Here is a 22,759-nt window from a genome sequence, read left to right as displayed (position 1 = left end):
CTCTACATTTTGATGATCAATGTAAATAGTGTTTTTAGTGAGGAAATCCTCCCAAAAGATGTTGGCACTCATAGAAAGAGTTTGTTAAGTACTTGGCCTACGTAACACACACATACACTGTGAAGACATTGGCATCAGTACCAAGGACCACTTGTGCGACCAAGTGAAAGGGAACATCATAGACTTAGTTCTATAGATTCAAGCTTAAGGGCCACCCTAATGTGGAACGAGACAATCTCATCATAAAGGAACCAAAGAAATCATTTTTGCGCCTTGTTGGTTATTCTTCTCGAACCTTGAGTTGTTTTCTCACTTTAACTTAAGTTAGAGCTTTCTCTACCTCTCTCTCTCATACTCGTGGGTGGGTGATTAGTGTTGGGTGTTATTAAAGTAAACCCTAATTACTTTTTCGTTCCTCTTTTTAATCAAAGCACGGTTGATGTCATTACTCGTAGTTTCTTTTTTTCATGTATGTCTCTAACTCTTATGACTTTACAACTCACTATTTAACTTATTGATTAGAGTTGTATTTGTGGGAGGCAAGTAAGATTTTGTGAGGTTAGGATATGTAAAGTTAGCGACAATCACATTTGCCTTACTTGCCATCAATAAGGAATATGGAGATCCTAAACCTCTATATTACAATATTGACATAGAGGTATAACTTCGTGGTACAAATACATGCAGTTAGTGCAAACACCTTGAGATGACATTGAGTCTATTATTGGCAAAAAAAATAAATCGGAAATTAGTTTCTATGACCTTGAACTTGCAAGAGTGATGGAAAAGCACATGTAATTTATGGTCATTCCCCTTTGTTAACAAGTTGCCACAACAAAAGTTATTAATGAAAAACATATGCTTTATTATACACAAAGACATGAAGTAATAATCTAGATAGTAGGAGGGCAAGTTATGGTGTCTTCATGAAAGCAGGCTTTTAGATAATGACGATGGTTTTGGTAAACTTTTAGAATGAGACATGGGAAATGCAAGATTTATTTTGTATAGTTTTGAATAAAGCGTGAACAAAATTAAGAACACTAAATATATTGGGATGAAGAAAGATTCTATCAATCCAAATTAGTACTAGGTTTAGGTAGATAAATACAGACACTATAAATAATGATGTGATATTCAAGGGTTTGCAAAGTCTAACTTGATTGTTGGGGGATATGAGAATGTCCTTTGCCCGTATTGCCTACAAGAGTGTAGATAATGTTTCAACCCTAGACAATGACCCATATTGGAGAATAAACAACAACTCGAGTAAAGTTTAGTGGCTAGAAAACACCTCATTGAACTTACATAGTCTTTTTGGTGTTGTTATGATGGACATGTTCCTTTGGGTGCTCTTCTTTACTTGGGTTGCACAAACACCTTGGAAACCCCACATGCACTCGAAAACATTTATTACAAAATCGAAGACATGGGAAATGACCAATACAACGTACCTTCCATCAATACACTCAAATAACTACAAGTTTATTTATACTTAGAAATTGGAATTAAGAAAGTGATAAAGGAGTAGAAGAGAAAAGCTCAAACCGAAGCTATAAAGATAAGAACGAGGAAAAACTTGTACAAAAGATTTATGGTTTCACCTTTATCATTCTTCGCTATTTAACATGATTCCATTCATATTAATGTAAAACTTTGGTGGGCATAAAAGAGTTTATAGATACTATATATATGCCCTATTAAGACGTTTACCTCACTTTACCTATTGTTCTACATCTCCAAGGGGTCTTTAGTGAGTACTTGGACCATAACATATAACATGAGATTTTGGTGGATAAATAGCAAACAATCCTCCTATCTAATGAGTTCATTCTTCTTGGGTGCATTGGCTCCATAGACTTTGGGTGATATGTAGTGAGGTGAGCAAAGTCTTAAGTTCATGATGAGAGAGAGAGAGTGAGAGAGAGAGAGAGATGAGGTTAAGTATAGGGTATCATGATGATAGATTGGGTGGTGAAGTAGTTGCAAGAGTTGTCGTGAAAGGATGAGTGGTGATTGAGGTGGTTGCAAGCTCATTTTGTTGATATATCATGGAGTGAGTGAATTAGAGAAATCATTGCATCGAAGGATATTTTCCAATCAACAGTAAGTTGACATGTTCTGTCACACGAAAGATTTATTTATTTATCTTTTTTTTTTCCAAAAAAAAACTCATTCCATTAGTTATAAACTTTTACAATTGAGACAATTATGTACAAATCCCTGTAGGGAAGGGATAGTTCCATCTTATGTGGATGCCCACTAACTCAAGAAAGGGAGAGGACGACCATTGTTGGATGAAGGTTATTCGTTGTCTTTCAACTCCATCAGAGCCACCCTTGAGGCCATCATATTGGCTCTTTAGAGTAGCTACAATTTCACTCCATATCTCTTGCAGTAACCTTGTTGGATGCACGGTTTGGTTAGAGAAGACCTGTTTACACCGTTGTTTCCATAGAATCTAAAGAGTTATTGGGCTGACCAATTCCAACACAGCTTGAGATTTGTCATTAGGAGGAGTTGAGTGGACATTGCCGCTGGTGGAGAAAAAACCTCTTTTGCTTTTATCACCAAAGTCATCCCCTCATCATGATGCTCGTATCTGCCAACTAGGGTTTGCCATGATAGCCAACATATATTTCCCCACTTGATGGAGCCTTGCACATGGCATAATTGCAACAAGCGGCCAACCCCCCGCCATATTCGATGGGACGTCGGGCAGTCCCATAGAGCGTGTTGTATTGATTCTACTACATTTGGGCACTCTACACAATTAGGAGAGCTAAGGTTCCCACATTGCCATGCTCCCACCGGTAGGGATTTATCTATTAATTGTCATTCGAACGTGGTAATTCGCCTCGCGTGTTGTTGTTTCCAGATTTTCTGCCAAAACTTGGTGATAATTGTGGGAGGAACTTGAAATGTGTGCTAGACCTTCGCAGCAACCAGCTCTCGGGCGGTTTGAGCAGCTAGAATGTGGCGACCCAATCTCGTTGTGAATTGGAAGAAAGGGATGGGTTTGCTTCCTTGCCCTGCGTAAGGATCCCACCATGTCCATTGCAGAGGGTCCCAGCTGGCCTTACGTAGCCATGTGTTTTCATGAGTACATATGTGCCAATCGGGTTGTACTTTGAGCAGATCAGGATCTACAATCCATTTATGACCAATATACGCGAGTACTCGAATTGCGTTATTCTGTGTTGGTGTTTCAGTGTCTCGCAATTCAAAGCCTTCGATCCTGTTTGGTGTTCCCCTACCTCTCGGGATCAGAGATCCCTCCTCATGGTCTATCCATTTCTCCATTGTCGTCCTTTGAGTAGCAGTTTCCCTAATTAGTAGAGCATTAATGATTTCCAATCTCATAGTCCATCCGCCCCTGATTCCATGGAGTATGTTGGCTTGATCTTGTAGTGGCAGTGACATAAACTGTCACCAACATTCTATACTTTTTCCTGGACCTTCTGCAATGTATCCCCATGACAAACCCTTACGTGATCCTAGTAGTTGATTAGATTCATCCTTGATACATGGGTTCCATATGATACGTTGACTGAGCCAGGCAGGTTCGGAACTCGGGTGATTGCACTTGAGCCCTCGTCTAATGTCACATCATGCCTTCCACATGGATGCACTGAATCTATCCTCCAATTGGTGGGAGAAACTAGGTTTGAGATCCATGTTTAGAATCCATGCCGTTTGGGGGGGCTGACAATGAACCCCAACAATTTCAAATAAATTTCAATTATTCATGCATTGAAAAAGAATATGTCTATCCAAACTATCATTGCAATCAATAAAATATTAAGCTCATGTATTATCACCTTCAATGCACCCAATTTTTGATAGTCACCAACATAAATTATGAGTAATCATTAAAATCATTAGATAGAACACATGTCCACATCCTATTATAAAATGATGTTCACGTGCACTAGGAAACTTTAAAAGGTTTGGACCCAACATTAGGGTCATACGAGTCAATAAATATGCCTTCCAATAGGTATATCTATGTTCCAAATGAACCAATTGGACAAGTAACTCTCCCTAAGCCCATAATGGAATCTAGCACCATACTTCAATTACAACATACGAGTGTTCAATATAAAGCCATATTTTAAGCAACATTAGGGCTTCTTTGGCTTTGATTTATCTCTTGTGAAATTTCTATTACTATATGTGTTAATGAAATTACTATCATGTACCATCTAAGCTTATGTGATGCAAAACATATAGAAGTTCAACATCATCACGTTAGAGGACAAATTATAAAAGAAGGCTAGAAGTGTCTTTATATAGCAAGCAATGACCGATGTTTATCTTAGAACTTTTAGTGAACTTAGACAAGAACAACTATTCTTATGTAAGCACCACTATTCTAGCAGAGCATTAATATAATTATTTGCTTCTTTTAATGAAATCCCTTTGTTAGCAACCATGTTGCTAAAAAATCTCCAGTGGGAATTGCATCTTAAAAGTCTCTAGCTTTAAGCTTTAATGTGCACTCTAATAATTTTTTCTAGGTTAAAACTGGTACTCCATTATCTCATTGAGCCTAAATTTTTTGCAACCAGTGCAGAACTGAAAGATTTTACAAGGAGAATGGTGCTGTTTTCTAGGATCTTAAACATTTTATCATTTTATTGCAGAAAAATGATTGGATTTTTTTAATTTCTAACCTCTTTTTACTTCTAAAATAATCTATATTGTTACAAACTTAACATCCTCACGTCTCAATTACAATAGTATAAGTAAAAAGCCTTAATTTTTCTAAATGATTAACCAATGATAAGCAGACAATATAAACAATCAATATACAGGACAAGGATGATGAAATTTACACTTCATTTTGACTGCTTACAAAACAAAATCGATGAGCTACAAAACAATACTCCAGTTTTCCATGGATGAAGTTCCATTCCATTAAAATAAGACATTTTGCCATAGTTTTTCAAATGAAAACATTTGCAAGTATAAGCCAACAAAATTTATATGTAACGATCTTGCAAATATCTCATATAATTTATATCCTAGTTCTTTTGATCATGAGATATCACCCTATCACAGATATAATATGAAGATATTAACATTAATTTACGCAGCTCTAGGACATCTGACCCCCAGATATTCCACCATATCTAACACATAGTACATCAAAGCTTTCCTTACGAATAAAAAATCCAAATCTCACCAATAGAAATCTTGCTCGATATACATGAATGTTTTGTAGAGTACATTGCCATTTTCTCGTTCATATGAATTACATTGTTTCCCCTAGTATATAAAATCTTCTTAGAACTCATTTATTTATCATCTTAAGCAAAGACTTTTGTTATCAAAAAATAAATAGCACATCCTAATTCTATCTTCCAATTTCATGCAAAGCATCCTAGTCTTAATTATCAAACTCATTCTAGCCCTTCTGTAAAGAGAGATTTTCAGCCACTATACAATCAATGTCCGCTTGCAGTTTCTTTAGATCAATGGGTCTTTTCTCTAATGACTCTATTGTCTCTTGCAGCTCAGAGATCTCTTTTTGAATTTTATCAATCAAAAAAACTTTGTCGTAACACTCAGAAAAGTTCTCATGAAGACTTGTTAAAAATCTATATGCTTGACGGGAAAGTGATTCTCTCTTAGCATCCCTACAAATGAAGGTTGCTACATCAGTCTCTCAAGCTTGTGTAAAGAAACTAGGAAAAAACTCTGAGATACCCTTCAGTTTTTCTTTATTTCCGAATGCCTCTTGCGTTTTCATGATATCCCCATAAGCCCTTGCTCAATCTCTAAAGGAACAATATATACACTATTTGAGCAATAATAAGGTTAATTCCTTCTATTTTCTCAATTATACACACTATTTGGGCAATTATATGATCAATTCATCCTCATTTTCTCTTTTGGGGTTGACATGGGACATTTGGAGAAATAAAGAAAACAAAAGGGTATTCCAGAGCTTATCTCATTAAACTTCATCTCTGAGATATTCAGAGCATACCACATGTTACCTGAACACAAGCTCATCTACAAGAGCATATGTACGCTTAAGTCGACCTTGATTAGCATTGCTTTCACGTTGCAGACCTCGAATTTCCTCAATAATTTGAGATATATCAATGTCTTGCTTCTTGCTGTTCTTAATCAGCTCAGTAATTCGTTTGATATAGGAACTCCTTGAAGGTCCTTTTGTAGACTGCTCAAGTTCCATGGTCAAGGACGCTAGCTGTACTTCTCTGTTTCATTGAGATAGATCAAGGTAAACATCATCAAAGGTAAAGACTTTCACCAATATCTCAAAACAAAAACTAACGAAGCTATTGCAAACCCGTGCTTTGACATGACAGTCAATTCCTCAATTTTTTCATGAGTCTCCTTCATTTGTTTTAGTTTCATCTGTATCTCTTCCCTAGTGTTCGTAGCAGATGCCTCCAGATGACTTTTTTCGTTCTGTAACTCCTTAAAAGTATTTTCCCTAAAATGAATTGAAAAAACCATTAACATTGAAGCAAATGAGAATGTACGTGTAGATGCGTATAGCTACTGTTGCCCGCCCAAAACAAAACTGAGACTGAGATAGCATAGATAAGAAAGTATTTAGACTTATGATCAGTTGCTGTCAGGAAATGTAGTCTGTAACATTCTAAGATAAATTAAGTTACGAGTAAAGAATACATAACAGACATGAAGAGTTGTGGTAACCAACGAAAAATCATTTTGTCTTTCAGGTATGGTCACATTTGACAAGAGTAGCAAGCAATGCCCGATTACAACGCCTTCAATACCCAAGTTAGGATAGAAGATATTGAGCAAACACCAAGATTATATATGGCCTGCATGTCAAAAGTGTGAATAAAACCTAGCAACCAATGTAAGCAGCCATCTGGACTAAGACTAGCTTGTAATGCTCAGAAGGAATGATAGTATATTTGGCATTTCTCAGAGGAAAAACACTTCAGGGACAAGAACATATGCATCAAGAAGCATAGCTAAGAGTTGAGCAGAAATATCCTCGACGTCATTCTAAAAGTCTTGTCTCAAAGTCTAAAGATATTCAAGTCATAAAAAGATGGCCAGCTTCCAAGACCAATGGATGAAATCTAACTCTATTATATCAATTGATAGATGACCTCTTTGATTGATATGCATCAATAAGTTTATGCACACACACAGTACATATAATTGTAGTGTACAGAACGCAAACATACATTGCATGATACATTTTTTATCTCACGGATAGTACTTCAACAATTTCACAATTATCTTTTTATCCACATGCCTTATCAATATCAAAACTTAATAGTGTGTCTTATCTATTTTTGCAATGATAATGTGTTTTCGAATTTTTCAAATTTTATAAAACGGAGACCTGCCTTTTGGCATTTAAATAATCAGAAGGCTACTTGAAATAATAAGAGGGCTACTTGTTATTTATGATCTAATTCTAGAATTCATAAAATGATCTGTGGTACTGATAATGCTACATATCTAAATGAATAGTGGGTCATGTAGAGCTTTCAAACTTGTTTAAAACCGTATAGCTAGAGAAACATAGTTCAGAATCTCATACCAATTTGTATTCAAGTTACTAAGTTGGAGACGGCTATTGTCAATGGCATTCATTAATTCCTTCACTTTGCTCTCCTCGTCCTTTGAAGGATCAAGGGCTATATCTGCAGCGTTTTCCAATACATAATAATCTCTTTTCAGAAGGGCGAGTTGCTTAGCCGAGGCTTCACTCTCAACCTCCAGATTGACAAGGTGTCTCTCCAAATCCGTGATTTCTTTTGTTAGCTATAATTAAGTACACAAACGTTTCAGGCTTCTGTAGCATCAACAAGTTATACTTATAACATACATAAATGTCTTTCAGCATTTTCAAGTACCTACACATGTGTATTACAGCCTCTGTTAGTCACATTTAAATGACTTCGATTATTCAAAAAGGTAGAAAATACCTTCACATTTTCAAATGACATGCTGTGGAGTCTCTCTTCAAGGCCACTGAGTTGACTTTCATTAAGGTCATCTGAAGAAGCAAGTACTGTTTTTTCTTCATCTCCACTGTCTTGTACAATATGCTTCTGCATAAGCACCACATCACTTTCCTGGGTTAATATTGCACCATCAACCGCCCCCATGATAGGAGATAAAGAAGTCCTTACAGCAACATCATGACTTAAACCAGCTTCTTCAAGGGAATCTTGTACAAGATCCCTTACAACCAAAGTAGTGCTTGTGGCCAACTCTTCTTTTTCTTCCAGTGAAGCAAGTTTCAATCGATTTTCAATAGATGAGGATTCTTCTATATTAAGAGCTAACGCTGAAGAAATCAAACTATTCTCTGACTTGGCTCCAGAAGCTGTATTTTCATGCATCTTTCGTCCATCACGATCACTATCAGAACATTTTGCAATGTTATCGAGCAGAAAACGTAGAAGTTTGTGAGTCTCCTCCTCTGAAGGGTAAAGAAACTGCATGTCCAGCACCACGAGTCATCACCAATACAGACCTGCATATGCATTCTTTCTAATTCAATACCTAACCAGCACACAGTTCTGAACACACGAAACCCTAGATTTCTTAGACTTATCCTAGTTACTGGTAGATAGTACAAGGCAATTCACTTTGACCGTAAACAGCTAGGCTATAAAAAACGGCAGTTTTTATATGCAAAAAAACACTTATTTGAAAAGAAAACGAACAAATGACACGGTGAAGAATTTACCGATGGAACTGTTTTATATCTAATCAACACGAAGTCCTAAATTCACGAAGCCTAGATTCTATTATGATTCATGTATTTCTATCAAACAGTTGCGAATTTTCCTAGGAAAGTCGAAACTAATCAATCAAAAAATGTATATCCCGTAAACAACAGTAAAGACATTAATGAATCAATAAAGATCGAAATGGATACTTGGAAATTTATCAACAAATGCACAAAACAAACTGCTACATTTCGAGACTCGATGCGTGGTTTACTTACTTGTTGAAAGGTGAGATCTCCACCATACCCAAGACCTTTGATGGCGGAAGCGAGATCGTTGCACAAACGAAACCGTTCGGACATGGATGATTCAGAGAAAGAACTAGGTAGAGGGCGGAGAGGTTGAAATCCATGGATGAAAGAGAGAGATGCCAGAGAGATGGAGACAAGGGATGAAGGGGACAAGAGATCGTTAACAGACTGTGCTTCGGGAGGGAGGGGAATGCCTGCGTGATCTAGAGCTTGGAGCAATATCTGGCGAGCGTCTTCCATAGCTACGTCTCTGAGTCGCTGGGTCTGGGTCTGGGTCTGGGTCTCTGTGCCTCTGTTTCTCTATCCGCGTCTCGTTGTGAGGACGAGACGGCGAGGTTAGTGAGTTAATAATTGAGAGAGAAAGCAAGAGTGATTAGAGAAATAATTACGAGAAACAGAGAATATTAGCGAAATAATTACGAGAACGAGAGAGTGATTAAGAATGTGGAAAGAGATTAATGAGATTATTAAGGGAAAGTGAGAGTGATTAAAGAGATGATTAGGGAGTGAGAACTAAAGATAATATATGTGCATTGGGTAGTAACATATGGCCTGTCATCAAGCTACAAACAAACAAACCCCAACAAAAAAGAAGGGAAAAAACGAACTTTGATTATGATCAATGCAGTGTGACCAAACCAGTTTGTCAAGTTTTTTGGCAAAGGGAGGTTGAACATTGATTGTCCAAACATTGGCACCTACATTCCGGACAAGCAATGATTAAATTTATGAGATTAAAAGATATTTGAATTGATAAACAAACGAAGAGGTGACTTAGGGAGACATGAGTGAGAGAGAGAAAGAGGACCGAAGAAAAGGAGATAGATTATGAGGATGATATTTTAACATCCTTGGGAGGCTAGAAACACGTGTTCGTGAATTTTCCCACATTTCATTATATGTTTTAAGTGATGGCAATGCTATATCGTGCCTAGGTTGGAGAAATTATGTCAAGTCAACCCTTTGAGGTAATTGATGGTCATAATCATTGTCAAATGTTTACGAATGCTTCACATGGTAACGTGAGATGCCCTTGTTCTTGGAATACTTAATAGGCCAACTATGGCGTGCTTATGTGGTTTGCGCTACCTAGCCCATTCCAAGTGCCATTCTTTTTTTCAGGATCATGACCACAAGAATGGACGAGGATGATTGCTCTTCTTGCATTAACGGGGATGGAGGCAAGAAAATGTAGTTGGGTGTGTCTCGTGATCTCCTTTTGTGGATCCTAGAATGCTGGATAAAAGTGAGTGTGTAGTAAGTGTTGCAATCTTCATTCCATTTGGTCGTGAGTATATTTGTAAAGTATGTATTGATGCTTGCCTTGAGTATACCATCTATGCATTGAGTAGTGTTGCCACATTCCATTCCTTAAACCATTTGCATGTGTCTTTGTGCCCAATTGGAAGATAAGTTTTTGATTGCTAATATCTCAAGCTCAGGTTAGTAAGTTATGCATCTATATGTCCTTTATTTTGGCCACCCATGATTTTTATTTTGGTCACATATGACCAATGTAAAGGGAGGAATCCAATTAAGTTGTACTGAGGCGAAGATAATTTGGCTATAATAAACTCCAATGCAACATCGTTAACATATTACTGAACATGATTAGAGTTGGCATCACATCACATCCCATATTTTCAAATGCATTAGTATGTATCATTTAGATTGAGTGGAAAAAAACCCTAAGTTTTTGTCCAAATGATTCATAATTAAAGGGAAAACAAAAGTTTGTGATCTGAGTACTAGGATCAAAAGGAACTTGTTGAACATGTAACCCATTTTAAGTGTTGGAAAAGGAACTCCACAAATGTATGGGCCCAATAAATTGCACATATGCCCCATTAATGTGTCTAAACAAAACCCCAAGGGAACAAGGATAGATTTTAACTCGACACTTGCCCCTATGGAGACCACTTATCATATACATAGTGATTCAATCAAGTAAATGTTCTCCCCATGATGTGGATGACCCATAACTTCTCGATTTCTATGTGACATAATGCAATGTGATCATGGCAGGGGATTCATGTTGGGTTACATATCGGCTAGATCACAAAGCTTATGGGACATTTTTTTTGTGAATGTTGAGTGGCAAGCTCAACTGGAGCCGGATCGGCTGGATAAGCCTGAGCCGGTGAGCGAGACGGATCGGTAAGCCGGTGAGCAACCGAGCCGGCAAGCAACCGAGCCGGTGAGTTGGGGAGCCGGTTAGTTGGATCCAATTGGTAACCGGTAGCCTAGTATTAGTTAGACTACTAGGCAGTTATAGTCTCGTAGTAAGTGTCAGATGCTCGCGTGAGCATTGAAATACGCGGTACTTCTGTCAGTCCCACGAGGACTTGTATAAATAGTGCTACTGAGCACAATTGTATTTTGGACAGAGTGTTTATATTATTTTGAATATAGCTTTTATGCTTTGCTCTCTCTTTGACTCTCCCGTGTACTCTGTGTATTCTCTGCTTTCTCTGTTTTCTAACGCTTCCGCAAGTAATCATTTTCATGGTATTAGAGCGCGAGGGTTGAGAACCTCTGCAGCCGACAAACGCTTGAAAGAAAACCCTAATAGGTCGTAAGAACAACAGACAAAGAAGTGATGGATAGAGGAATGGCTAGCTCGCTCCCTATGGAGAAACTCGACAGATCCAACTACGCATCTTGGTCGTACAAGATGCACCAGTACTTGCTTGGGCATGGTTACTGGAGTTTCGTCGAAGGAGCCAACGAAACAACACCTGATGCGGCACATAAGGATTTCCTAGTGTGGGAACAATCGGCAAGCAGAGTGATGTACTGCTTCGCGTCCAGTGTCGGAGACCAGCTGCTAAGCCACATCTGAGACGCCAAGACGCCGAAGGAGGCTTGGGGAAACCTGAAGAAGGTTTTCGCCGCGAGCACTACAGCTTGGAAGTTGCAACTCTGACAGGAGTTGAGCAATGTCCGACAGAAGGACATGTCAATGGTGGATTACACGGCCTGGATCAAAGAGATATGTGACTCGCTTGCCTCTATCAACGTTACTGTAGAGGAAGACAAGATGGTACAGGTCTGTCTTGGGGGTCTGGCGTCTAAGTTCAGAGCGTTCCGAACGGCGGTATGTACAAGGGAGAATACGCTGTCATTTTTCGACTTACATTCGATGCTCCTTGTAGAGGAGAACCATGCCGGTGCGTCAACTAGCACACCCATTGACAACCGGATGCTGTACACGGAAGCGGATCAGTCCCGTGGGCGTGGTGGACGAGGTAGGTCGGCACACAATGGAGGCGGCCGACAAGACCAGAAACAAAGGCACAGAGAACGTGTCGACAACAGTTCCGGACCCTCTGGGAGCAGGGGGAGTCATGGCGGCACTGGAAGACGGCAAGAGAAGACTGCAACGGAATGTTGGTATTGTGGCAAAAATGGCCACGGAGAAAGCGAGTGTTGGAGAAAACGGGCCGATCCGGACAAATCCGGATCCGGCAAGGCCGGCAAGGATGGCTGGCAAAGCTCGCACTACGTGAAGGGATCGGGAGGATCCAAGAACGGTAATGGGCCAATCTTGGTGATGAAGCACGAGGCGAACTCGATGAAGAATACCACTTCCAAATTGGAGGAAGTGTGGTATGTTGATTTCGGTGTGTCGAACCACATGAAGAGCCACAAAGAATGGTTCTCCTTTTTGGAGAAACCGGATCAACCAGGAGTAGTCGAAACCGGAGATGACACTCCTCACCCAATCGTGCACGTCGGAGAAGTCCCTTTGAGCCACGTCGGACAGAAGGGGAAGCTGATGAACATATTACACATTCTGACAATCACGAAGAACCTGGTGTCAGTCGGACAAATCGTCGACCAAGGGATGCTGGTGCGGTTTACTCACCTCGGGTGCTTCATCGAGGAAGAGGGCCAGATTATTGCGCAAGGGCGCATGGTTGTTAGGTACGTTAGGTACGGTACTGATACCATACGTATTTAACGTATTAATACGGGTATAGTACCTCCCAATTTTAAAATACGTTAAATACGGTTTTTAGTATGTTAAATACCTATAAAATACATAAAATACGTATAGTACGTTAAATACTTCTAGAATTTGAAATTTATTTACTTTCTTAAAAAATATTTGTAATATTGTAATATTGTAACCGTGTATATGCAATGTAACGAAGCATTCCATGGCTGTAGTTGCATCTTAAAAGTACTAAAGGGCAAATCGAGCAAATATGAGAATCAAAATGATACAAATCAACAAATCAAATAGATATTTGTTAGGTAAAAAAAAACCCAAACTTGTTGGGCATTTACAACAACAGCCAAGGCCACGAAGCAAAAACTGTATATCCCTCACATGATTGAGGGAATTCACATGATGAGTCATGACAAGCTAAAATTCTACAAAAAAAATCGTACTTTTGACAAAAACAACACTTTGACAAGAAGTGCAACATACCTATTGAAGAAAAGACCACATCTTTTGATTTGGAAAAAACTTTCAGAACACATAACATCAAATATTTGAGATACACTTACATTGCATTTTGTCAAATAAATAGAATGCATTGTAGGAACAAAATTTAGAAAAAAACCTTAACAACACATAACATCAGATATTTGACTTCTAAGAACACATAACTTGAACTATGTCCAAGACTCCAATGTATCAAAATGGGCTTAGATCAAAGAAAAGTAACATATGGCTATTGAGCTTAGTAATAACGTATAGAAATCAGAAATATTAGTCATTAGATCTCGTCCTCATCACAATCACCATCTTCATCATCAGATTCAGTGTTAGTTGATGACATCAACATAGGTTCTTCGTCAGTAAGATCATCATAATTTGTATGAATTGCTTCTTCTATTCCATTGACATTATCTTGATCATTTGGTGGTAAAGAAGCAAATGTACTTGATCTTGTTATTCTCCTATTACAAGAAGACCGCTCATCATCTCTTCTTGGCCTCTGCCTCTGTATTCGATCAATAGGGACTCCATCGCTTGATGTTGTCGTATGTGATCTTGTCATGCTCCTTGTCCTTCTCATGCTCATTGTTTATTGAAAATAAGTTTCATAGAATTCTCTATCCATATCATTCTCGTGGCTAATAGATGGAATATCATGAGTCTTAGAGACATCTATCTCATTTGGATTCACCTGCAAACAAGTTTATAAAAGCTTAACGAAATTTGAGGAATGTAAATTATAAGAAGTGAATAAAACAATACCTGCATTGGAGATGCATTCACAGTCTCAAACTTGCGAACTAGCCTTAAGTTCTCTCGCACATATACCAATCGTTCAAGTTGTGCTACCTTTAGTCTGTTTCTATTTTTTGTATGTGCGAGAGCATGTGCATTCCAATTCCTTTCTGCTGCCCCAGAAGAGCAATCCTAATAGAAAACAAAATATGAAATAAAAGGTAGTACACAAAAGTGCAGTATTTTAGAACTTAACTATAAAATTGATCATTTTTTCAAAACTTGACACTTACTTGGGATAATATGCGGACAACTAATGCTTGGAGCTTTGGAGTTCTTCCACCAAAATTTTCCCACCATGTGACTGGCGTCATCATAGATATCTCTTCACGTGCTAATGCATAGCTAAATGTCCCTGTGCTATTTCGATATTCATGCAATTCACGAAATAAGATATCACATTCAAGTGTCGAGTACAATTTTTCTGTATAGCTCATCCATGCATCCATTAACTCGGGGTTAATAAATGTAGCCTCCTCTCTCCACATTGGATGCAACAAATGAGCTACAAGGTGGATCGGCCTCTTGAACCATTTCCATCGTATGTCAAATAACTTCAAAACATCTTCGTACCTAAAAGGGTATTAGTAATTACAAAATGATCTGATCTTAAAACATGAGAAAACATTTGGAGGTTTAATGCTAGGAAACCATAAAAAATTAAAATAAATATGAAATTTACTTGGATTTGTGGGGGATGTTTTCTTCCACTCCTTTTGGAAAGTAAATTAGAATGATCAATTTCTGAAATGAATTCAAATGGGATACAACCACTAAAATCAATAAGCAAAGGATTAGCTAATGCTACAAATTGTGAAAGATTTTGAACACATTGTCTACATGTATACATACATGTTTGAGTTTCAACACATGGTTCCTATAATATTTGATCTCAACACTTGCAAAGAGGAGAGTTTTATCGCATGACGTCAATTACAATTGTCTACCAATTTGTTACTTGTATAGATGCATTATTGTGGAATAGATAGATTGCTGAACACAAGCATACGTAAACTAGATCAACTAAAAATTAAATCTCCCTTGTCATTTGGTATTATCATACAACTTGACATTGGAATACAACAAAATGGGAGGTATACTTAATCATAAAAAATAAAAGAAAGAAATATATTCACTAACCTGATTTTATTTTCTTCTTCTTCTTCTTCTTCTTCTTCTTCTTCTTGTGCTTCTTCTTCTTCTTATTCTTCTAGTGCTTCTTCTTCTTCTTCTTCTTCTAGTGCTTCTTCTTCTTCTTCTTCTTCTTCTTCTGCTTTTTCTGTTTCTTCTTCTTCTTCTTCTTCTTCTAAGTCTATTCTGTCCGTCTTTCTTTCTTCCTTCTATTTTACTAAAGTTGTTATTTTCTTTTGCTTTCTTTAGGGTTTTACTCACATTTTCTATAAATACGTATTATACGTATTTTTTTAAAGGTACGTTAAATACCGTATTAGACGAATGCATATGACATTTGAATGAACAACTTTGACGTATGGTACGTACTATACAAATAAGAAGGTATTATACGTATTGATACGTTAAATACGCGTACGTAAACAACGCTGCAAGGGCGCAAAGATGGGAGGATGTTTATCCTCGACACCAATGACGTTGGCACCACTCTATTTGCAAAAGGACAGAAGGTTGAATCGGACATCGACCTGTGGCACAAGCGGATAGGCCACGTCAATTACCGGAGGCTTCAAGACCAGCAAGCGAAACAAGTTATTTTCAGTTTGCCTTCAGCGGCCGAAAGGCCAAAGTATGTGAAGCCTAGCAACTCGAGAAGCAACACCGGCTTCCATTTCCTACCGAACGTAACCAGAGTCATAACAAGCTCGACCTTATCCATTTGGATGTGTGGGGACCGACACAGAATGTTAGTCTTGGCAGGAGTCGATATTTCGTCTCCTTCATCGACGACTATACGCGGCACACATGGATCTACCTCATTGAGTGGAAGAGTGAAGTCTTTGAGTGTTTCTAGAGTTTCCAAAGCATGGTGGAACGGGAATCGGAGAGGAAGATCAAATGCCTGCGGTCAGATGGCGGAAAAGAATACTTTTCCGGCCAATTCAACAGTTATCTGCAGCAAACGGGAATTCGGCGAGAGTTCAACTGCAGATACACACCGCAACAGAACGATGTTGCCGAAAGGAAGAACCGGTCGCTTATTGATGTGGCAAGGGCAATGCTGGAGGAGAAGAGCATGCCCAAATTCTACTAGGCGGAGGCAGTCCGAACGGTTGTCTACATCCAGAATCGGATCGGTGACAAGGTGTCAACTTACGAGCTGTATTTCAGGCGCAAGCCGAATTTGAGACACCTTAAGATCTTCGGCAACATTGCATATGTGCATGTACTGGATGAGAAGCAGAGGAAGCTAGATGCAAAATCAGAAAAATGCATCCTAATTGGTTATGCTCAAGAGCAAAAGCGTTATAAGTGTAATAACCCCCGGACAAAGCAAGTCCGAGTTAGTCAAGATGTCGAGTTCGATGAATCGGCATCGTGGTACTCCTTACCGGTCCCGACTTCTGAATCTGACCCGATGCTGGACGATGAGGCTAGTGAGCCTGAACCGGTCCAGGTAGATGATGATGAAGTGTGGGCTCAAGATGAGAGTCCGGAATCGTTTCGGTTGAGCGGGCCGAACGAGAGACTGAGTCAATCTGACCAGTCCGATGAGGAACCGACGAGGAGTGGAGATTCTGCCGTGCACTCTCCGCGCAAGGAACCGAGGAGACGGTTCACGGGCAAAGAGAAAGGGAAGAAAAAGATGCCGGACTTCGAAACCGGCAACGATGAGTCGGATCAGTGTGCATCCGACTCTGGCAAGGAGAAAGGCGGATCTTCGGCAACGAATACCGAACCAGCCAAGAAATGCCTTAAACCGGGTAACGGTGAGTTACGCCGGTCCACCCACTAGAAGGATCCCGTCACGCGGTACGGGTACAATGAGTACATGGAGCATCACTATGCGTACATGACTAAGGTGACGGAAGTACGTGAACCTGAGAGTTATGCAGAAGCGACAAAGGACGCAAATTGGCGTGCCGCTATGGAGGAAGAAATGCGGGCACTCGATGCCAACGAGACATGGGACCTGGTTGATCCTCGTCACTGTAAACCGATCGGATGCAAATGGGTGTACAAGGTAAAGTACAACGCCGACGGTTCAGTTAACCGGTACAAGGCCCGATTAGTGACGAAGGGATACGCACAGACCCACTACAACGAGACCTTCGCTCCGGTAGCGAAGATGACGATGGTTCGTGTGGTGCTGGCGATTGTTGCAGCAAGAGGGTGGCATCTTCACCAGATGGATGTGAAGAATGCGTTTCTTCAGGGTGATCTTGAAGAAGAAGTCTTTATGACTCAGCCTCCCGGTTTTCAATCGGAGATGAACAAGTCGACGGTATGCCGACTGAAGAAGTCGTTGTATGGCCTGAAGCAAGCCCCTCGAGCTTGGAATGCGAAGATCATGCACCAATTGCGTAAGATGGGGTTTGTGGCCTCCAAGTCCGACTCTTCGTTGTTCATCCGGCAAGGCTCAACCGGTCCGGTATATATCTTGTTGTATGTTGATGATTTAGTCATCACCGGACCGGGTCTTCCAGAAGTCAACTGCGTCAAGTCCCAGTTGTTAGACGCATTTGAGATGAAGGACCTGGGGGACCTTCATTATTTTCTTGGGATCGAGGTGATCCGAACCCTCAACGGCATGTTGCTCTCACAACGACATTACGTCTTGAATATGTTGTACAAGTTCGGCATGACAAAATGCCGACTTGTCTCCACACCCTTGGACCGGAACTAGAAGCTTCGTCCCAACTATGGATCGGCTTGCAACGAGAAACGGTTCCGACAAATTGTCGGAAGCCTTATTTACTTGACTATCACTCGACCTGACATCAGCTATTCGGTCGGAATGATAAGTTAGTTCATGCAAAAGCCGACCGTGGAGCACCTTCACTGCGCGCAACGGATACTGCGATATGTAAGCGGCACGAAGGACCGGGGCCTGTTATACCGGCGTGGTATACCCGAAGAGCTGGTCGGTTACACAGATGCCGATTGGGCCGGCGATGCATCAGATCACCGATCAACCTCTGGTTACATGTTTTCCCTAGGTAGCGCGGTTGTTGCGTGGAGCAGCAAAAAACAACCAACAGTTGCTCTGTCGAGCACTGAGGCTGAGTATCGGGGCGCTACCATTGCCACCTGTGAAGCCATTTGGCTTCGACGACTGTTGCAAGACCTACGGATCGAGGTACCGACCTCGATTCTGGTCTACTGCGACAACATAAGCAGCATGCAACTCGCCAAGAACCCCGTATTCCATGCTCGCACAAAGCACATAGAAGTGCACTATCACTTCGTGCGTGAGCATGTCTTGAGTGGTGAGGTCTAACTTCGGTATGTTCACACGGATCGGCAAGTTGCCGACATCTTCACCAAACCGCTCGGATCAGACAAGTTGCAGCACTTCACCGAAATGCTTGGTGTTCAACATCTTGACGTGCCACACTTGAGGGGGAGAACGGGCAAAGACACCGGAATGGGCAAAGGCAAAGAGACTGCCGATTGCGCCGGTGAGGGAAGAACCGACGAAGGGAGAGTCAAGAAGAAGAAAGGAGCCGAATCTACAAGGGAAGTCGACACGTCCGAACAAGTCGGAACAAGCGGCAGTGGCGGTAGAGTCAAGAAGGACAGAGCCGACTGAAGGAAGAAGGCCAAGACTTGGACATGGTCCGATGTGGTGAAGGGCCTAGAACCAAAAGACGAATCGGGAGCAACCGATTCGGACAAGAGCTGGAACGAATTAGAGACAATCGATTCGGTTCAACAGACAGATTCGGAAGAACTGGATCAATTCAAGGCCAAGAGGACGAGAAGGCAACGAAAGTCGATGCCAACACGAAGGAATCGGCGAACCGGAACGCACCGAAGTCACAGCAGCAAGGGAGCTGAATTGGGCCTGTTGAGCAGACAAGCCGACCGAGGAGGTCGAGGTGCGCAGAACAAGAGGGGTCGCGGCAAACAGAACCGGACCGGACGAGGAGCGCAAGCAAGGCGGAGCGACGCCAGGAGAAGTCGGTTGGAAGAACCGACTGCCACAGAGGCTGACACTAGGATCCACCTCAAGTTGAGCTTGAGGGGGAGTGTTGAGTGGCAAGCTCAACTGGAGCCGAATCGGCTGGATAAGCCTGAGCTGGTGAGTGAGACGGATCGGTAAGCCGATGAGCAACCGAGCCGGCAAGCAATAGAGTCGGTGATCTGGGGAGCCGGTTAGTTGGATCCAATCGGTAACCGGAAGCCTAGTATTAGTTAGACTACTAGGCAGTTATAGTCTCGTAGTAAGTGTCAGATGCTTGTGTGAGCATTGAAGTACGCGGTACTTTTGTCAGTCCCACGAGGTCTTGTATAAATAGTGCTACTGAGCATAATTGTATTTTGGATAGAGTGTTTATATTATTTTGAATATAGCTTTTACGCTTTGCTCTCTCTCTGACTCTCCCGTGTACTCTGTGTATTCTCTGCTTTCTCTGTTTTCTAACGCTTCTACAAGTAATCGTTTTCAGTGAATATTTTAGTAACTATCAAATCACCCCATCATGTGTTCCAACAATGTCAAAGCACTTGAAATGTGTGATGCACTCATAATTCTCCAACACCCAAGTCATGCCTCAAGTCGAGGCACAGAGAGAAGAGACGTGCTTGCAAGTTCTACCTCAATCAAGAGAGACAATGGATAAGCAACAACTCAACATAGAAGCACAAAGCATACAACTACAACTAGAGGATGTTTCCCACACATTTTGCAGCCACCAAGAAAGCCAAAGAATGTTTACCATCACTTATCACTTTATGTATTGACATCACACACAATGTTCGAAGCATATGTTTCCCGAACATGGAAAACTTAACTCTCATCTAACAAAACACATGGAAACATGGACATTGGAGACACTAGCTCTTTCTTAAAACACCAACCATATGAAAGTAATGTATTTAGATTCTTAAAACCAACCATATCAAAGTAATGTATTTTCTGGCATATGTTTTTATGAACCTTGTAAGCGTAGAAGACCCAGTCCCATAGGTCATGTAGTTATGATAATACATCATCATTATCAACATATCATGCCATGTAGAGAACGAGGACTGAAGGAAGCGCTTTCAGATGTAAACCACTCTGTTTCCATTGGCATTCGAGTTCCTAATACAGTACTTTTTGCCCTCTTGAAAAGATGCATTTTAGAGGAAGATTTGGCTGCAGGAACAGAGCTACATCAGCTAATCCTCAGAAGTGGACAGTATACATATTCTTTCCTAAAGAGCCATTTGATTAGAATGTATGCATCATTTGGAAATATTTTGGAAGCGAATCGTATCTTTGATAACTCATCGGAACATAGTGTATTCACTTGGAGTGCCATTATTGGTGCGAATGTCCGGTTTGGATATAACTCCAGAGCAATCGATTTATATCATCGAGCTCATCAATCAGGTGTTGATCCGGATGGACATGTCTTCGTTGCAGTGCTCAAAGCTTGTGGTAGTGGAGATTTCTTGCAACAAGGTGAGGTTATTCACAATGATATTCTTGAGAGTAGTTTTGACTCAGTTTTGCATGTTGCAAATGCAGTGATGGACATGTATTTTAAATGCAAGAGAATAGTTGACGGATTGCACGTGTTTGATAGATTGTGGAATAAAGATATAGTGACATGGAATACTGTAATGTCTGGTTATGTCCATAATAATTCTTGTGAGAAGGCTTTAGAGCTTTTCCAATGTATGCAAGATGAAGGTATGAAGCCAAATATAGTTTCATGGAATACGATAATTTCAGGGCATGCACAAGATGGAAAAATGCATGAGGTTCTTAGGCTTTTTGGAGAAATGAAGAAAGAGGGGATTGAACCAAATACTGTAACATGGAATGCATTGATTGTAGGCTATGCCGAACGAGGCCTTTGTGAAGATGCTTTAAATGTTTACCAAAAAATGCAAGAGCAGGGAAAGAGTCCTGATTATGTGACCTTCCTTTGCATTTTAAGGTCTTTTTGTAAGAGACAAACCTTAGAAGAAGAGGCTCAAGTTGAAGCCTTACTGATGGTAGAGTCATCTTCAACAAGTGATAATCTAAATAAGAGCTCTTTTATAACCATAGCCAAGGAAGTGTTTGATAGGTTGCAAAAACGACCAGTTGAGGCATGGAATGCAATGATTGCAGCATGTGCTGAACTAAGTGATAGCTTTGAAGCTTTGCAACAGTTTGATAAAATGCAACATGAAGGGGTTCAGCCAAATAATGTTACGTTTGCAACCATATTGAAAGCCACATCATCTGTGGATCATGTGCTGTTGATACATGCAGCAATAGTTGAAACTGGACTTAATAATGATGCAGTCTTATGTAGCACTCTTATAAATGTGTATTCCAGATGTGGGAGTCTAAGTGATGCACAAGGGCTGTTTGATAGTTCGTTTGATCGAGATATAGTGACATGGACTGCAATGATAGGAGCTTACACAGAACATGGTTATTTCATGGATGCACTTGAGCATTGCTCTGAGATGCAATGGGAAGATATCAATCCTAACAGAGTAACCTTTCTTTTTCTTTTAAAGATATGTAGTAGCTTAGGAGTTTCTGACTTAGGGTATGTGGTACACACTCTTATCATCATGGGTGGGTCTGAGCAAGATATGCATGTTGGGAGCACTCTTGTTGACATGTACGCTAAATGTGCAAGTTTCAAGGATTCCCAGACGGCATTTAATAGCATGCCTTCTCAAGTCCTCGGAGTATGGAATGCAATGATCATGGGTTGTGCACAATTTGGACACAATCATGAGGCACTTGAACTTTTCCAAAAGATGTGGCAGTTGGGTATGAAACCTAATCATATAACCTACATTTTACTTCTAAAAACTTGTTCTCCAGTGGTCGCCCTAGATGTTGGGAAGCTTTGTCATGCAAGTTGTATTGAAAGCGGTGACAGTAAATACATACAATTGAGTAGTGCACTTGTTGACATGTATTCGAAATGTGGAAGTATTGAGGATGCAGTGAAGGTGTTCACAGGCTTGCCGATGCGAGATATAGTCACATGGAATGCGATGATGAATGGCTATATGAAAGTTGGAGATGAGAAACGAGTGTTGCAATGTTTCGAAGAAATACGGAAGGAATGTGTGAAGCCAGATGGTGTGACTTTTTTATGTGTTCTCTCTGCATGTAGTCATATGGGACTTAGAAGAGAAGGGATTTCGATGTTCTTGTACATGATGCAAGATAAAGAGATTGCAGCTACTCAGGAGCATTACAACTGTATGGTTGAACTTCTAGGAGGCCGAGGGGATTGGACAGAGGCGTATGATCTATTGAACACAATGCCTACCATGCCGAACATTGTAGGATGGACCTCACTATTAAACCATTGTGGAAAACATATTGATATTACAAAACAGAAAAGAAATTAGAC

At 40.3% G+C, this 22,759-nt stretch overlaps 3 protein-coding genes across 5 annotated transcripts; 1 reads left to right on the top strand and 2 right to left on the bottom strand.

Annotated features, from left to right (window-relative positions):
• Positions 1-5,184: 5,184 nt before the first annotated feature.
• LOC147858414 (uncharacterized) lies at positions 5,185-9,347 on the bottom strand. Of its 3 annotated transcripts, XM_087326911.1 has the most exons (7): positions 8,984-9,347; positions 8,166-8,468; positions 7,953-8,078; positions 7,565-7,788; positions 6,323-6,469; positions 6,006-6,230; positions 5,185-5,642 (listed from the first exon to the last, which is right to left on the bottom strand). In XM_087326911.1, the coding sequence occupies exons 1-7, from the start codon at positions 9,254-9,256 to the stop codon at positions 5,411-5,413; spliced, it is 1,530 nt and encodes a 509-aa protein (XP_087183037.1). In that variant the 5' UTR covers positions 9,257-9,347; the 3' UTR covers positions 5,185-5,410. The 3 variants fall into 3 exon arrangements, with proteins under 3 accessions (XP_087183037.1, XP_087183036.1, XP_087183039.1); XM_087326910.1 differs by having other exon boundaries at positions 7,953-8,468; XM_087326913.1 differs by having other exon boundaries at positions 7,953-8,506; positions 8,984-9,120.
• Positions 9,348-14,058: 4,711 nt separating this feature from the next.
• Positions 14,059-16,092, bottom strand: LOC147858413 (uncharacterized). Its single transcript, XM_087327596.1, has 5 exons — positions 16,074-16,092; positions 15,405-15,462; positions 14,498-14,837; positions 14,232-14,396; positions 14,059-14,160 (listed from the first exon to the last, which is right to left on the bottom strand). The coding sequence occupies exons 1-5, from the start codon at positions 16,090-16,092 to the stop codon at positions 14,059-14,061; spliced, it is 684 nt and encodes a 227-aa protein (XP_087183722.1).
• Positions 16,093-20,333: 4,241 nt separating this feature from the next.
• Positions 20,334-22,757, top strand: LOC147858412 (putative pentatricopeptide repeat-containing protein At3g25060, mitochondrial). Its single transcript, XM_087326909.1, has one exon. It carries the CDS (start codon positions 20,379-20,381, stop codon positions 22,755-22,757), a length of 2,379 nt encoding a protein of 792 aa, XP_087183035.1. The 5' UTR covers positions 20,334-20,378.
• Positions 22,758-22,759: the final 2 nt, after the last annotated feature.

Source organism: Azolla caroliniana, unplaced genomic scaffold (genome assembly GCF_043228905.1).
Source record: "Azolla caroliniana isolate FFs.n. ecotype wild unplaced genomic scaffold, voAzoCaro1.0.p SCAF_11, whole genome shotgun sequence".
Lineage (NCBI taxonomy): Eukaryota > Viridiplantae > Streptophyta > Polypodiopsida > Salviniales > Salviniaceae > Azolla > Azolla caroliniana.
The sequence above is the reverse complement of the archived record's forward strand: the minus strand, read 5'-3'. Positions and strand labels throughout refer to the sequence as shown.

What these genes read in the sequence shown, in the direction of transcription:
- LOC147858414 (XM_087326910.1), bottom strand. Translation starts at nt 9,256, where the DNA reads ATGGAAGACGCTCGCCAGATATTGCTCCAAGCTCTAGATCACGCAGGC. An exon ending in TGTCATTTGAAAATGTGAAG is followed by an intron (nt 7,789 to 7,952) that starts GTATTTTCTACC and finishes ACTTAATTATAG; the next exon opens with CTAACAAAAGAAATCACGGA. An exon ending in AGTAACTTGAATACAAATTG is followed by an intron (nt 6,470 to 7,564) that starts GTATGAGATTCT and finishes AATTCATTTTAG; the next exon opens with GGAAAATACTTTTAAGGAGT.
- LOC147858412 (XM_087326909.1), top strand. Translation starts at nt 20,379, where the DNA reads ATGATAATACATCATCATTATCAACATATCATGCCATGTAGAGAACGA.
- LOC147858413 (XM_087327596.1), bottom strand. An exon ending in GAAGAAGAAAATAAAATCAG is followed by an intron (nt 14,838 to 15,404) that starts GTTAGTGAATAT and finishes ATACCCTTTTAG; the next exon opens with GTACGAAGATGTTTTGAAGT. An exon ending in TGAATGCATCTCCAATGCAG is followed by an intron (nt 14,161 to 14,231) that starts GTATTGTTTTAT and finishes ACTTGTTTGCAG; the next exon opens with GTGAATCCAAATGAGATAGA.